Below are 16,936 nucleotides of genomic sequence, written 5' to 3'. Positions count from 1 at the left end.
GTAAATAAGAAGTTATACTACTAAGAAAGACAAACTAAAGAAGCTATGAAATAAACTACGGAAAGTAAGACAGATGAATATACAAATCGAAGGGAAATGAATATATACATAAGGGCAATGAATATATACATCAAATGAAATGGAAGAATATATACATAACCAAAAAGAAAATAAAGATAAAATAAAAAGAGTATAAGAGTTATTACAGGACAATGTTAATGTCAAATAAATCAAAATAGACCACCCCCCTGAATAAAAATAAGCATTGTCCCCAAATCCGGAAGAGGTATGGCTCATCCTAATAATAGTCAAGGCAATCCCGTTTTAGCTTCTTCCTTTGGTTTGAAGAGAACTCATTCGGTATAATGCTGCTCAAAAGATAATTGGCTAAGTCGGCAAACCATGCCATACCGGTCATTAAAATGGCTAGAAATTGCTCGTCGGGGAAGGAATCATTGATATCAAGGCCGTCATGTGGCCTCCCCTCCTCCTCTAATCGAGACAAGTGGTCCGCCACTTGGTTTTCACTACCCTTGCGGTCTTGAATCTCTAGATCAAACTCTTGAAATAGAAGCGCCCACCACTTTAACCTAGCCTTAGAATCTTTCTTGCTCATCAAATATCGAAGCGCCGTATGGTCGGTGTGAACAATCACCTTTGTACCTATCAAGTACGGGCGGAACTTCTCCATAGTAAAGACAATAACAAGTAACTCTTTTTCGGTCACTATGTAATTGACTTGGGCATCATTCATGGCCTTGCTTGCATAGTATACTGAATGGAAAATTTTGTTGATACGTTGCCCAACACCGCTCTAACCGCCACATCACTAGCTTTAAACATGAGCTCAGAAGATACGCTCCAATCCGGTGCGGTGATAATAGGAGTAGTAGTCGACTTGAACTTAAGAAATTCAAATGCCTTCATAAAATCTTCGTTGAAATGGAACTTGGCATCCTTTTCCAAAAGTTACCACTTTGGAAAAATCATTGATGAATTGGCAATAGAACCCCGCATGATCCAAGAAACTCCTCACTCCCTTCACGGATGTAGCGTCAGAGAGTTTGGAGATCACCTCAATTTTGGCCTTGTAGACCTCAATACCATGCTTTGACCTTTTGTGGCCGAGGACATTGTATTCCTCGACCATGAAGTGACATTTCTCCCAATTCAACACTAAATTTGTCTCCTTACATCTAGCCAAGACCGTATCTAAATTGTTTAAGAAATCATCAAAAGAATTCCCAACCACAGAGAAATCATCCTTGAAGACCTCAAGAATATCTTCCACTATGTCGGTGAAAATAGCCATCATACACCGTTTAAAAGTCCCCGGTGCATTACACAAACCAAATGGCATCTACGGGAATGCGAAAGTACCATATGGACAAGTGAAGGTAGTCTTTTTCTGATCCTCCGGAGCAATAAGAATTTGATTGTAGCCGGAATACCCATCGAGGAAACAATAGAAAGCACGTCTGGCCAACCTATCAAGCATTTGATCAAGGAAGAGAAGAGAAAAATGATCTTTCTTGTAACTTTGTTGAGCTTGCGATAGTCCATACACACCCTCCATCCGGTAAGCATCCTTGTAAGAATCAATTCATTCTTGTCATTGGTAACCATAGTCATGCCCCCTTTCTTTGGGACACATTGCACCGGAGAAGTCCATGAACAATCAGAAATGGGGTAAACAACCCCGTCATCCAACCACTTTACGATCTCCTTCTTGACCACCTCTTGCATTGCTTCATTTAGCATCCTTTGATATTCAATGGAGGGTTTGGCACCCTCCTCCAAATAATCTTGTGCATGCAAAAGGCGGGGCTTATGTCCCGGATATCCACCAATATCCATATGATTGCTCTTTTCCTCCTTTGTAGCACCTCCATACGATTGATCTTTTCCTCCTTTGTAGCCCTTGCAATGTGGACTCTACCTACAGGTTAGTCAAACAAGAAGAAAGAATAACCGGTAAAGCAGAAAAATGGCCAAGGAATTCATACCTGAGATGTGGAGGCAATGACTTTAACTCCAAAGTGGGAGGCTCCTAGATTGAGGGCTTTGTTGGAGGAGTCTTCCGATTTTCAAGATCCAAGAATAGCTTGCGGGGCTCATAAGTGTACGACCCCATTCCTTACAATGCATTCACACACTCCACATAGCCTTCTTTGTCCTCATCATCATCAAGGTTGAGCAAAATAACTTCCAAATTATCCTCAACATTTACTGTGGCACTAGCATCATCAATAATCACATCGGTCACCAAATCATGGATGATCCACCATTTGCAACCTCATGGATGTGGGTCTTGGTTTCCCAATCCCTAAAGTTTTGAATACCTAGTAGAGCATTAAGTTGATACTCGCCCCTATATCACATAGAGTTTTGGCAAAATTGGCGCTCCCAATAGCGCAAGGGATTGTGAAAGCACCCAAATCTTCCAATTTCAGAGCCATTGATTGCACAATAGTACTCACTTGATGTGTCATCTTGATGGTCTCACAATTCATTGATCTTTTGTTTGTCACCAAGTCTTTCATGAACTTGGCATAACCCGACATTTGCTCTAAAGCCTCAACCAATGGTACATTGATAGACAAACTCTTCATCATGTCAATAAACCTTTTGAATTGGTTCTCTCTATTTTGCTTGGCAAGCCTTTGAGGGTATGAAGGAGGAGGCCTTGGCATTGGTGCCTTAGCCTTTGGCATTACCGGTTCCGACATGTCAAATACGTGTTCCCTAGATGGGTTTTCTTCTTCTCGCATCTCCTCCACATTTTTATCAATATCAATTCTCACTTCTTCATTAGCTTGAGCCACATTGCTTAGAATTTCATATTATTGAACCACTACATCATCATCTATAACTCTTCTTTGATTTGAGGTGGTTGCATCTCCACCTTTTCCACTTCTTGCAGTCAGGGCCATAGCATGTCCCGTGTTGTTCCTGCCCTTTGGGTTCACCATCGTATCACTTGTTAGTGCCTCCTTAGGATGAGTGTTCAAATCTTGCGAGATTTGTCCTAATTGAACTTCCAAATTGTGAATAGAAGTGTTGTGAGAGGCTAGTTGAGCACCAGAGTTAGCATTCTTCTCCATCATCTATTTAAACATGTTCTCAATTCTACCCATCTCGTTGTTGGAAGAGCTCGGACTTGAGAAGGATAGGGAGGTGGATTGCTTGGTTTTTGAAATATCGGGGGCCTTTGAAAACCCGACCCCCAATTTCCTTGGTTATTATTGTTCTAACCCCCTTGGTTGTTGCCTCACCAATTGCTTTGATTGTTACCACCCCAATTGCCTTGATTATTGACCCCCAAGTGCCTTGGTTACCTTGATTATTCCAATTGCCTTGATTATTGTTACCACCACTCCAATTGCCTTGCTGGCCTTGGTTGTTCCAATTTCCTTGATTTCCTTGTGACTGGCATTGTTGTTGATTTTGTCCTTGAGCATTATTTCTTTGGCCTTGATAACTGTTGACATATTACACTTCTTCTTCTTGCTCATTGAATGAATCACCTTGGTCATACCCACTATCATCTTGCATGAATTGTTCCGGACGACTTTTCATTTGTTGACCTTTTTGCCATCTCTTGTTCATCATCATATTCATGCCTTCCATCGCATTCACTTGTTTCGCCCCTTGAAATTTTTGAAGCTGGGCTTTGGCCAATTGATTCATTGTGGTTGTCAACTCGGTAATGGTCTGCCCATGATTATGTAGTTCCTTGTGTAGGTGAATGGCATTTGGGTCACCTTGAGGAACATTGGCTCTACTTTGCCATGACGATGAGGTATCCACTATCTCATCCAAATTTCACAAGCTTCGGTATAAGGCGTGTTCATGAAGTTCCCACTGGCGAGTTGATTTACCACACATTGATTTGTTGTGTTGATTCCCTCTATAGAAGGTTTGTTGGATCATGGCCTTGGTCATATTATTGTTCGGGCTCTCTTTAACCATTGTACTATATCTTTCCCAAATCTCATGCAATGGCTCATTGGCCTCTTGCTTGAACTCAAGAATCTCATCTTGAAGTGTAGTCATATGCCCCAGAGAGAAGAATTTGGCAATGAGCTTTTCCGCTAGTTCATCCCATGTATGGATGGAATGATTGGGCAATCTCTCTAACCAGTCCAATGCCTTTCCCCATAGAGAAAAGGGAAATAGCCTCAACCGCAACGCATCCTTGGAGTCATTGGTTTGCATGCTCCCCCAACAAGTGTCGATGAACCCTTTGAGATGCTTGTAAGCATTTTGACTCAGAGCCCCGATGAAGAATCCCCATTGCTCAAGTAGTGTAAGCATCACATTGGTTATTTGGAAGTTGCCCGTCCTAATGCGGGGCAGGACTATAACACTTGCATAACCCTCGTTCGGCAACACCCGGTGTGGCACCTCTCTTGGAGGAGGTGGGGGGTGAACGGAAACGTTGTCTTGAGGCGGGCGGCCTTGTCTATTTCCTTGAGGCTCAAGAGGAACCTCATCAACTTGGTCATCATCCCCGTCATCCCCCAATGGCACATTTCCAAGAGGATCATTGTTGTTGAGAGCCATTCTCGTACCTATAATTAATTCAAAAACAAAATTAGTGACTCGGAAGGAAAAGAAGACAAATCACACAAAAACCTAGATATATTGATAAATCCCTTTAACTCCCCGACAACGATGCCAAAATTGATGTCGCCTAAACTCACACCACAAATATAGGTTGTGAGGCGGTCGAGGTAATAATAAAAACCTAACGCAAGTCGGGGTTGAATCCATACGGAGTTAGATTTTGGATTAGGTATACACCTAGTGTGACTGTATGATGTACCCCAAATTACACTTCCACATTTTCAATTGTTGTTGCTACTTCTACTCTTAGGTTATTGATTGTAATTGCAAAGCTAAGAGACAATATTTTTCGTTTTGGTTGTTTTTCAAGTTATGAAAGATCTAGGGTTGCGACTTCCGCCTAATTGGTTACCTAACGGATTTAGAGCTTTAGGGCATGTTTGGTTGATCGGGATACAATATAGCAATCACACTCAATTACTCACTCTATACCTCTCGGTATCGATTTGGCTTTCTCAAGTCCAGACGGGTATTTCACAAAGCAAGTGATAAATGCTTTAGTAGGGTCTTACTATCTCTAGGTTTGACCCTTTAATTTTGGCTATCAATTTCTTGAGTTCATCCCAATTCCTAGTTAGCCAAGTTTTCCTAGACTTAGTCTCTCTTTCTCAAGTAGAGACTAAGTCAAATAGGAATGAATCAATGTTTGCAACCATCAATTCTCAAATTCAAGCAAGAACTAGGCTAGATATCATAAACCCAATCATAAATAAGCCTTAAATCAATTACCATTAAGTACCCACACTAGGGTTGGGTCACAATCCTAGCTAATGATTTAGCTACTCATGAAAAATGAAGAAATTAAAGAAGAAACTAAGATATAATTCATAATACTTGATTAAGAAAATAAAATTTAATATTTAAAAGCTAATATATTACAATGTTACCCAATACAGTAAATAAAAACAACCCAGGTTCTCCCAACTTACAAAACTTGGCCTAAAAATGATAAAAAGTTCTATTTATACTAAGCTAAAAATTTCTGACAAAATTGCCCCTGCGGAGGTTGTGCTGCCGCACAATTCTGTATGCGGTCCGCATGTTAAGATTGACTGGTCAATTGGTCTTTCTTTGGTCGCATAAATCTGGGATGTGGCTTCACTTCATTTAATTGTGCGGATCGCACATTTCTATGTGCAGCGGTACACTTGAACTTGGACTAGAGCTGGCTTTCATTATGCGGACCGCACATTTATGAGTGCGGCCGCACTTTGGCCTCCTGCGGCTGCACAATAATAGTGCAGTCCGCACATCTTGGATATTCCAAAAATATGGCTCTCTGATTCTTATTTTCTGCGGTCGCACAATAAGTGTGCGATCCGCACTTTGTGAGGAAATTTCATCAGTGCTCCTTCAGAGTTTGTGGCCATACACAATATTGTGTGGTCCGCACTGTGGGCCTTTTTGCCTTGTTTGGTCCTTGTCCAATTTTTCTCCTTTTTTTGAGTTGAGTTTCACTTCTTTGGTTCGTTTCCCAATATTCCTGCAAGAAAGCACATTTCATTAGTTCTCGGGAATATCTTTAAGCATTTTTGAGCTAAAATGCAAGTAAAAGAGAGCAAATAAGCTGTCAAAGTCCCTACTTATCAACCTTTTGAGGACCCATGAGATTATCTTGACCGCTGCCATGAGGTGCTGCGGAACATGGGTATAGTTGAGACCAATGAGGTCACTTGCTCTTACTTGGGACTAGTTCTCTCAGCTATTTCTTGAGAAGTTCCTTCTTGTCACATTGAGAGAGGATTACCACAGTCACTTTGAGCGTCTCTAACAGGGAAATATGTCAGTCACTCAATATGAGATCCGTTTTGTGGATTTGGCCCGTCATGCTATTCTTATGCTTCCTACCGAGAGAGAGAGAGAGAGAGAGAGAGAGAGAGAGAGAGAGAGAGAGAGAGAGAGAAAGAGAGAGAGGGTTAGGAGGTTTATTGAGGGGCTCGCTCATCCTATCAAGCTATAGATGGCCAAGGAGATGGGGGTGAGATTTCTTTTCAGATGGCTGATAATGTCGCCAGGCGTGTCGATATGGTTCTTGCACAGGCGAGATGTTAGGGGTCTGACTAGAAGCCTCGTCATTTTGGTGGGTTCAGTGGTGCCTCGTCCAGAGGCAGGGGTACTTTTGGTAGAGTCCATCCTCGCAGGCCATTTCATTCAGCACTCCAGGCATCCCACAATACTTTAGGTGGTTGTGGCCCTCATATATCTTATTCCGACCAGCTAGCCTACAATGTACCACCAGCTTCTATTAGTGCACCTCTGCTCCAGAGCTTTCAGGGTGGTTACTTAGTTCAACAGGGTCAGTTTCAGGATCAACAGTCACAGCAGCCGAGGTCCTGTTATACTTGTGGTGATCCGAGGCACATTGCTAGATTTTGCCCTCGGGCATCGAGCAACTCACAGTATCAGGGTTCTTGTGCCATGGTCCCAACACCGATGCTACACCGCCTGCTCAGCCATGGTCCCGACACCGGGTTCTTGTCCCATTGCCACCTAGTTTGTCAGAAGTCCATCCGGTGTTCCATGTTTCCATGCCCCGGAAGTATCACGGTGATCCATCCCCCGGAAGTATCACGGTGATCCATCCCATATGCTAGATTTTAGCTCGGACTAGTTTGACAAGGATTTAACTTATGAAAAGGAGCCGGTGGCTATTCTATCCCAGCAGGTTTGTTAGTTGAGATCTAAGAGTTATCCTTCAGTTCGAATATAGTGGAGAGGTTAGCCCGTCGAGGCAGCTACTTAGGAGTTCGAGCCAGATATGTGGCGTAGATATCCACACATTTTCACCAGTCCAGGTACTTTTCTATGTCCGTTTGAGGACAAACGGTTGTTCTAGTGGTGGAGAATGTGATGACCCGATAGGTCATCTAGAGTTTAGAACCTAATTCTGTGTTTCGAAGCCTCAAATACCTTATTTTAGCCTTCCTAGATTTGCATGCACAGTTCAGGTGTTTTTCCAGAAGTCTTTTAAGTTAAAAACTGATAAAATATGAAATTTTGCCTTAGAAGTTTATTTGAGTTGACTTCGGTCAATATTTTGAGTGAACGGACCTGGATCCGTATTTTAACGGTTCCAGTGGGTCATTATCATGATTTGGGACTTGGGCGTATACCCGAAATCGAATTCAGAGGCCCCTAACTCTAGTTTTCGTATTTTGTTGAAAAATTAAAGTTTGAAGGCTTAATGAATCTAAAAGTTTGACCAATGTTTGTCTTTATTGATATTAGGTCCGTATTTTAGTTCCAAAACCCGGTATAGGTCCATTACTATATTTATGACTTGCTTGTCGAATTTGGTGAGAAACAGAGTTAGTTTGACGTGATTCAGACGTCTGGTTGTTAAATTCGAAGTTCATGAGTTTTCTTGAAAATTTTATTTGATTTAGTGTCTGATTCATAGTTCTAGGTGTAATTTTGGCAATTTAATCGCGCGCGCAAGTTCGTATGATATTTTTGGACTTGTGTGCATGGTTGGTTTGGAGCCCCGAGGGCTCGAGTGAGTTTCAGATAGGCTACGGAGTAGTTTGGACTTAGAAAACATAGCTTGTGTGCTTTAGTTCTGGTGCAGGCCTCTGATCTAGCAATTGCGAGGAACTCAGGTTCCTATCTTGGTCGCAATTACGAAGAAAGTCTTCGCATTTGCGAAGATGGCCGGCCCAACACTGGATCACACTTGCGATCAAAAGGTCGCATTTGCGGATGGCCACTGTTCGCAATTACGAACAAATCATCGCAATTGTGATGATAGTAGAAAATGTGGGACTTTGCATTTGCGAAGAAAAAGCTCGCATTTACGGGGTTCGCAATTCACAATTGCGACATTTGCAACTTGTCAAATATGAGTTAGACGGGATTCTCTCTCATTCTTCAAATTTTCAAACCTAGAGAACCCTAGAGGCGATTTTCCCAAGAGCCTTCTTCCCCAATTCATTGGTAAGTGATTCTAACCTATTTTGTTTCTATCTTCCATTACATTTCATAAGATTTCAACCTAAAATCTAGTATTTTCATGGTGAAAATTGAGGATTTGGGTAGAATTAGGAATTTTTGTAAAATTGAGATTTAGACCTCAAATTGAGGTTGGATTTTAAAACAAATTACATATTCGGGCTCGGGGGTGAATGGGTAATTAGGTTTTGATTCGAATTTTGGATTTGGATCAAGCGACCCTGGGAGTTCACTTTTGTTGACTTTCTCAATAATGACCTAAATTGAACCTTTTTCATTCAATACTAGAAACACATGGTTTTCCCACAGCGAAATCAATGGGAAACTGGTGGGAAAATCGTATTTTCCCACCGCACTCCCACTGAAACAGATCACTAGGAAAACGCTTGGTGGGAAATATCTTCCTAGAGAAGATGTGGGAAATTTTCCCACGGTTTTCTCAGCGAAGAATTAATAGGAAAAATAATGAAGTTTCCCACCAACAATCAGTGGGAAATATTATTAGTAATTTTTATTAATTTTAATACATTAGCCAGGGAGATGGTGGGAAAAACGCATGGGGATCTAAAAATAAAGTATGAACTTTTCCACTACTAACCGTGGGAAACATGCAAATTCTGAAAAAATAAAGTATGAACTTTCCCACAATTATCCGTGTGAATTATGTAAATTTTGAAAATAAAAGTATGAACTTTCCCATCGATATCAATGAGAAAAATGCAAAATCTGAAAATAAAGTATGAACTTTCCCACCGATATCACTGGGAAATATGCAAGTTCTGTAACTAAAGTGACGAACCTTCCCACAAATTCAGTGGGAAGTCCGTGGGAAATCTGGAAATTTGTTTTGTGCACAATGCTGCTTTTTATATTGCACCACCTGTCAAACAAAAAAATACAACCACCAATAACCTAAATACAATTAAACATTCACACAAAATTCAGCATCTTCCGATCCATTTCATTATAAACCAACCAAAATTGAAAATACTAGAAACCAATAATGCAACTAAATATTCAAATAAGAAATTCAACATTCAATCTTATCCAATTGATACATAATATCCAACATCCTAGTCCCATTCAAAATCAAATTAATAAAAGAAACTACTCCTTAGTCTTGTTAGAGCGCGATGAAGAGAGTGGTAGAGGAAATGCACCAGATGCTAAGAGGGGGTTTAGCTGGGCCTTCTGGCTTTCAACGTCACTAGTGACATGTGTAAATGCAGAATCCTTTTGCCTCATTTATTCCTCCCTCCGCCTCTCCTCTTCCTCCCCCGCTATCTTCTTCCTCCCTTCGCTTTGCCTCCTCCTCCCACACAGCTCTTTCCTGTGCATACAACTCAGTGATCTCTGCTATTCTTCTATTCAATAGCTAAAACTCATCCTATTGAGGACCTTGAGGAAGATGAGCCACCAGAAGACCGACGACAAGAACTAACCTCTGATCCAAGGCCGTAAACTCTTCCCTTATGTACGCCACCAGCCGCCTTAATCCACAAGTCCATATAATTCTCATGGGATGGTTGGATTGGCTTTCCTTGATCATCAGTTGGTTGGCTTTGAATGAACTCCTCCAAGTATTGTTTGAAAGTATTCTGCAAAAAAGTTACAACTATTATATGAACAAATTTAATTAATGAAAAATATTAAAAAGTAACTTGAAATCTTACATAGGTTGTCTCGGCTCATGGCTCGATCCAAGTTGTCTTTGTTCCATCCTTTAGCTTCTTCATATGTGTATACTAAAATACCTCATCCTGAGTAGCTGGTCTTTTTAAAGACTTTTCCTGATAAATATATTTATCAGTTACAACTCGCGAATCAATCCGGAAGCACTGATTAGGTGTCCTACAATTTGTTACAAGAATAACTATTGAAGCAGAATTTGACATCCATGTCACTGAATGTAGATTTACATTTTAGCATAAATAAATATTCCCAAGAAAACAAACACAGAACACATATGTATTTGAAGAATAGGAATATCCAAAAGTTGGTGATGCTTTTAGCTATCTTTGTTTCATTTTGGGCTGTAAAGAAGGTGATTTACCTGTATAATTGGAAGACTGGTTTTTGTCCTCATGTTTACTGACCCCAAGTTGGAAATGATAGCAATGAAGTATTGTTACTGTTTGGCTTGTCACACCTCCTTTTTCCTACACCTCGAGAAATGGTATAAGGGAGTTTTTTTCAATTTAAGTGACAATCGAAACGAGATTATTATTTTAAGATCAGAGTCGCCACTTGGGATAATTTATGGTGTCCCAAGTCACCTGTTCAAATCCCGAATCGAGGAAAAGATTGACTCTGTATTACAGTACGCGAACCAAAAATCTGTGTAAGGAATTTTGTTAACCCGGGAGAAGGTGTTAGGCATTCCCGAGGTTCGTGGCTCTAGCACGGTCATTCAACTGTTATAATTAGCCTATTATCTGATTTTAATTCATGTTTTAGCCTATGGTTCAATTTCAACTTCACCGCTTTTATTTAAATATTTGGAAGATTCAACATCATCTAAAACACATCTTGAACCACGTCACATAAATGCACCCGCGGTCCACGACACATTTTATTTAACGTTGCTGATTTGGATTTGGGTCACATAAATGCACACCCGAGTTTAAGAACGTAATTTATTAAAATAACGCGCCTAAAGCAGCTACGCATTTGCAACTTTGTGAGGGCCATGAAAAATTCGCTAAGTGGCACACCTCGGTTTCTAAGGACTTATTAATTAAACTAAGGCCATGCAACTTAAGGTTCTGTTCGGCATGGCATGCCTCCAATCTATCTGTCTAAGATTGATCAAAATATTGAAGGCCATAAGTTATACATTTTTGTCCAATAGGGCGTGCCTCAACCCATTTTAAAGGGTCTAGTTAGTTAACTAAAGGTCTAAGGTTATTGAATTCCCTCTAGGCAAATAAATAACTCAACCTTTAAGGATCAACAAAATGGAACAATGTTTCGTTAACATGAGCCTAATCAAAAGCAGGCTCAAATCACATTTGTCATTTTTGCACGTTGGAAACAAAGTCTAAGCTTGAACGAAATTGGCAGCGCATCGAAAGGGCACTGGGCCAACGCTAAGGGCCCAGCTGCAAGTTTCAACGCCAAATCACACACAAGAACTCATAATCGTACACAATTTATTGAATACCAATTAGCTAAAACTATATTGAGCACATGATTAAAGTAACATTTTTGCTTCCTTAATTATACAAACATAGAGCAACTAAAATTGCATTTTCTGGTCATGGCGGTACCTTGGACCCACGTTGACCTTGGACTCACAAGGCCACAGCACAAGGAAAATAAACATTGGACCCAAACGAGCCCAAGTCAGATTTCGAGTTCAATTGCTGGAGTCTTAAGACTCGATATCGAGTCCTCTTAGACACAAACAACATATGTTTAACTCTTTCTTCATAACAATAAACCAGGCCTCAACTTGCAAGATTTGAAGTCTCATTTCACAAGATATCAACATTAAACTTATTGATGCCTCAATTTAATCAACACTAATAGGCAAATCCACTACTCTCAACATGAGTTTATGTCCATATTTCAAAGTGTAGCTAATTCTGAGCAAGACAATACACATCACAATAGACTACATATCCTGCACTAGTCATGATGTTTGATTCTACACAAAGTTGTTATCACGTAATGTAAAATCAAAATGTATAGCCAAAAGTAGAAAAAAACTGAACAACATGCCTTCAATCCAACTCATGAAACCTGACTCTAAAACAACTGAAAACCAATGCATGCCAAACGAGGTTCAATTACAATTTTTAATGTAAACATCAAAATTCAAAGGGTAACTCTACTTTAAACATGCTACACCCACGAAATTAAACCAAACAAATCTAGTGGAACAAAAATAAGGACAAAAGACAACTAGTAAGAAAAGATGGCCTTCATTTCTTCACGATCATATCAACCATCTTACATGGCTAGAATTGGAGATATATACTTGCAAATTGAAAGGAAAAAGAAGTGAGGAAGCAGTAGAAAAGTAGCAAAACAGTGCCCAGCAGTAACAATGGAACAGTAATCTCAAAACAACTCAAAACCAGCTTTAAAACCCAGAATCAGACCATTTTCGACCCAGATAAGTATTTATGACTTTTCAGAAATTATAGATAAATGAAAGGAGCTGAGAAAAACAGAAATCAGGACTTAATTTTGGACCAGCTTTACTAAGAGAAGCAGGGAATTCAATGTTCTTCTTTTGAGCTAGCCGTTTTAGATTTTAGGGAATTTTCTCTTCCAAAAGTCTCCCTTCAATGCCAAGAAAAGGTGCCTTTAAAAGCAAGGCATTAGGGCAGCCTCAAAGGAATTCAGATTTGCACTTTAAACCTTTTGATATTTTCCTCTTTGCTCAAATACCCTTAGCTTAAAACTCAGATTTTCAGATTAGCCCCCACCCCAGCTTCCTAGAAGTTTCTTTAGGCTGTTACAAATGATTCCCTTACCTACTATTCCTATTTTACCCCTTAAACACCATGTTATTACCCCTGAAATCAGACAGATATGGGTCATGGGTTGAATTGACCCAGTAGTTAAGTCAAATCGTGGGCTCAATGCTGACCCAATGGCCTAAATAAACCCTTTGGGGAAATTCTGATTTTGGCTTCATAGCCCAAGCAAAATCAGTCAACAAATTGAGGGCAGTCACTTAAATGATTTTGAAACCAAACTTACACTAGTTGAACACAAGTAAGCAGGAAATTGACTAAGTTATCAAAATAAACCTAATTAAATTAACTAAGCGAGAGACAAAATCAGAACTTCAGTCATGCTGTTACCAAGAAAAACTGAACCTACCAAGAAAATTAGGGGACAAGATTTTGAAAAATAAAATTAAAAGGGAATAAAAGAATACTATATATTCTTGCCCAAAAGGTTTTGGTCGAGTTTCGATTGAATTGACCAAAGAAGAAGAAAGAGAGATGAAGAGGAACGAAACTGAAATAATGCCAGAAATGAATAAGGAAGGAAAACTCACCGACCAAAACTCGAACTCGTGACCGATATTTCGACTTAAACCCCCGATGAACGTCAATTGCTCGTTCTTTGTCGAATAACATTATTTTATGGTAAAACTGGCCCTGAACACTTGTGAAGACTGGAGAAACACCCTTGCATGAACTACCTCGGCCATGACTTCTAGGGCTTGAACCCTAGATTTGAAATTCGAGAAGCACCGGACAGATTCGAGGGAAACCAATGGTGGATTAGGTGTAGGGGGGCATGGGGGTTATGGGGTGTTATTTTGAGGATGATTGGATGAGTTGGAGTTTTGGTCGTTTTCTTCGATCCAAGATTCGAGAGGCTAGGCTGGGATTCGAGAGTGGGTATTTGGAGATTTGGAAAGAGGAGAAAGAGGGGAATCTATGGTGTTAATTTGGTATTGATCGGAGCAACGCCGCCGGCGGAGACGATTTCCGGTGGGCGGCTCACGGCGGAGACGGTGAGGGCTTTTTGAGGGTGTGCAAGAGATGACTAGGTGGGTGAGGGGGGGGGGGCTGTTAGGACATATATATATGTCAGGTGTCTCTCACTTCTAAGCCGTTAGATCAGGCAAACCTCAACGGCTCAGATCTATCTTGCACTAAATGGCGTCGTTTTGTTTAGTGGGGGGAGGGGGGGGGGACCGGATAAGGACGGGTCTGGGCCGGGTTTTGACTGGGTTTCAGGGGGAACGTTTGGTCCTGGGGTTTGGAAATCAAATGAAGCCCAATTTAGCCTCTATTTCCTTTTATTTGTTTTCCTTGCTTTTTTCCGTTTTTTTTCAAATTTCTTTTAGTTTCTTCTTTTCTTCTTTTTTTTTGAATTAAAATTAAAATAAACCTAAATTAATCACTAATCAAATTATCCTATTACGTTAATTAACTCTAAATAACATTTACCACAAGTAATTAAAAACCAAATTCAAGGAAAAACTACCAAAATTCGAGATTAAAATTAAAAGTGTAAAATAATCTCTTTTTGTGATTTTTCCATTTTTATGAAACAACTAATTTGTCAATTAATCCTAAAATGCAAAATTAAATCCTAAATGCAAATGCAACATATTTTTGTACTTTTCATTAATTGAATAAGATAAATATGCACAGACAAATGTAAAAATTTAACATAAATTGCCATGAAAATCCACAAAATTGCAAACACTGAAAGAAATTATTTTGTGTTGAATTTATGGGTGTAATTCATACAGGGCAAAAATCACGTGCTCACAACTTCCCCTCTTTCCCAGAAACACAAAGAGTTTTCGTGCAAAGATAAAGTGAGCGGATACGAGCGATTTTTGCCTGTTTGAATACTCCGTGGGAAGCATTTTTTGAAAGATTTGACTGCACCCTACTTCCAAGGTTGCCTACATATCCTTGGCTGAAAAGGAATCAGGTCAGTGTAGTTCAGGAATGTCTGGTAGCTGGGACTACCATGAAGCTGTGATTTCACTGTTGTTGCTACTGCTACTGCTTACTGCATCCCCTTATTACACCATGATAAAATAAATAAAAAGAAACTAGACTAGACTATGATCTATGCATTATAAAATCCTATCTATATCTTCAAACTTGCTCTTGTGGTTCTTGTTGCCTTGCTGACTTGTATTCTCCCAATGAAATTCCTTTGTTGCCGCCTTGAATTGTACTCTGAGATGTTTTTCCTTTTCCCCAGGTGGATGCCTGACTGCTGAACTTAAATGTATTCCCTGCTCTCCAGGCGAGCTCCTGACTGCTAGACTTGAAATGTATTCCCTATTCTCCAGGCGGACTCCTGACTGCTAACTTGAAATGTATTCCCTGCTCTCTAGGCGGGCTCCTGACTTCTGAACTTGAAATGTATTCACTGCTCTCCAGGAGGGCTCCTGACTTCTGAACTTGAAATGTATTCCCTGCTCTCCAGGCGGGCTCCTGACTTCTGTACTTGAAATGTATTCCCTGCTCTCCAGGCGGGCTCCTGACTGCTGACTTGAATGTATTCCCTACTCTTCAGGCGGGCTCCTAACTTTAACAAAATTACAAAAACAGAGGAAATTTTTCTGCCCCAGTTTGGGTATCTGGGAACATTACCAAATATCAATAAGAACTTGAAAACTAAAAACTTGAATTGTACTCCCTTGTTCTCCAGGCGGGCTCCTGACTGCTGAACTTGAATGTATTCCCTGCTCTCCTGGCGGGCTCCTGACATGCTGAACTTGAATGTATTCCCTGCTCTCCAGGCGAGCTCCTGACTTCTGAACTTGAAATGTACTCCCTGCTCTCCAGGCGGGCTCCTGACTTCAACAAAATGACAAAAATAGAGGAAATGTTTCTGCCCCAGTTTGGTGGCTGGGCACATATGTGAGTGTAAAACTAATCATATTACCAAGTATTACTAAGAATTTGAAAGCTAGGTCTTATTATCCATGGGGGGGGGGGCTGACAATTCTTACCTAAACGACAATTTTAAATCTAAGTTATATCTTCTAAAGGTGCGACTTCTGCTAAATATTGTTATCTAAGAGGGTCTTTAAACTACTCTTCATTATCCAGGAGAGCCCTAAAAATCAAAGGTCAAATTTTATCTTAAGAGTGACAACTTTTATGGCTGAATTATACTACCCTACAGCAGAATTTACGCTAAATGTTGTTATCTAATCGAAATCTTAAAGCTAACTCCCATTATTCAGGAGGGTCCTGGAAACTCCTAATTTAATCTTATCTCGAACATGCAAAATTCTAAACCTGCTTATATTCCTTTGGGATACATTTCTGCTAGATTACGCTATTTCTAAACTTTACACTAGGTCCCATTTTCCAGGAGGGTCCTGAAAATAAAAAATCAAACCGGTTTGGTGACTGCCTTTCTCCACGGAGGGTTCTTTGAAACAACCAAAATTTCCTGCCCCTCTTTTAATCAAAGAAAAATCTTGTCAGTTTAAGATGTGGTGGTTTGTTGATGGCATTCTTGCTGAAGGTCTCTCCGTTGCATTGTTTGTTTTGACTGGCTTCCCGTACTGGCCCTGAACCGCTTGACTTTTCGACTGACTTTCAAAACCCCATGACTTTGGATGACCCGAGTGTTCTGTACCCGAACCGTTGTTTCACACCTCTGACCCCTTTACCTGAACCTCTACATCTCCCATGAAATTACTAAATCATTCTGCCGGTGAAACTTTGCTGGCACTTTATCCCACTTCACATCATGCTATTTTTTGTATGCTCTGGCCGTTGTGCTTTGCAATCTTGAGGCTGGTAGTGAGCTTTGAAATTCCTTCTTATTTGCTTAAACAAGACTAACATTGGGAACATCTTAGAGAAATATACCCAAAAGAAATGAAATGCAATGACTTAGAGAG

General features: G+C 40.2%; 1 protein-coding gene across 1 annotated transcript; it reads right to left on the bottom strand.

Annotated features, from left to right (window-relative positions):
• Window positions 1-298: 298 nt before the first annotated feature.
• Window positions 299-3,104, bottom strand: LOC138886167 (uncharacterized). Its single transcript, XM_070167204.1, has 5 exons — window positions 2,906-3,104; window positions 2,481-2,815; window positions 1,570-1,935; window positions 974-1,360; window positions 299-814 (listed from the first exon to the last, which is right to left on the bottom strand). Exons 1-5 carry the CDS (start codon window positions 3,102-3,104, stop codon window positions 299-301), a joined length of 1,803 nt encoding a protein of 600 aa, XP_070023305.1.
• Window positions 3,105-16,936: the final 13,832 nt, after the last annotated feature.

Source organism: Nicotiana sylvestris, chromosome 2 (genome assembly GCF_000393655.2).
Source record: "Nicotiana sylvestris chromosome 2, ASM39365v2, whole genome shotgun sequence".
NCBI classification, from domain to species: Eukaryota; Viridiplantae; Streptophyta; class Magnoliopsida; order Solanales; family Solanaceae; genus Nicotiana; species Nicotiana sylvestris.
This window is presented reverse-complemented; position numbering and strand designations above follow the sequence as displayed.

What these genes read in the sequence shown, in the direction of transcription:
- LOC138886167 (XM_070167204.1), bottom strand. Translation starts at nt 3,104, where the DNA reads ATGGAGAAGAATGCTAACTCTGGTGCTCAACTAGCCTCTCACAACACT. An exon ending in GACTGCAAGAAGTGGAAAAG is followed by an intron (nt 2,816 to 2,905) that starts GTGGAGATGCAA and finishes ATGTGGCTCAAG; the next exon opens with CTAATGAAGAAGTGAGAATT. An exon ending in GGATGCTTACCGGATGGAGG is followed by an intron (nt 1,361 to 1,569) that starts GTGTGTATGGAC and finishes GCATTCCCGTAG; the next exon opens with ATGCCATTTGGTTTGTGTAA.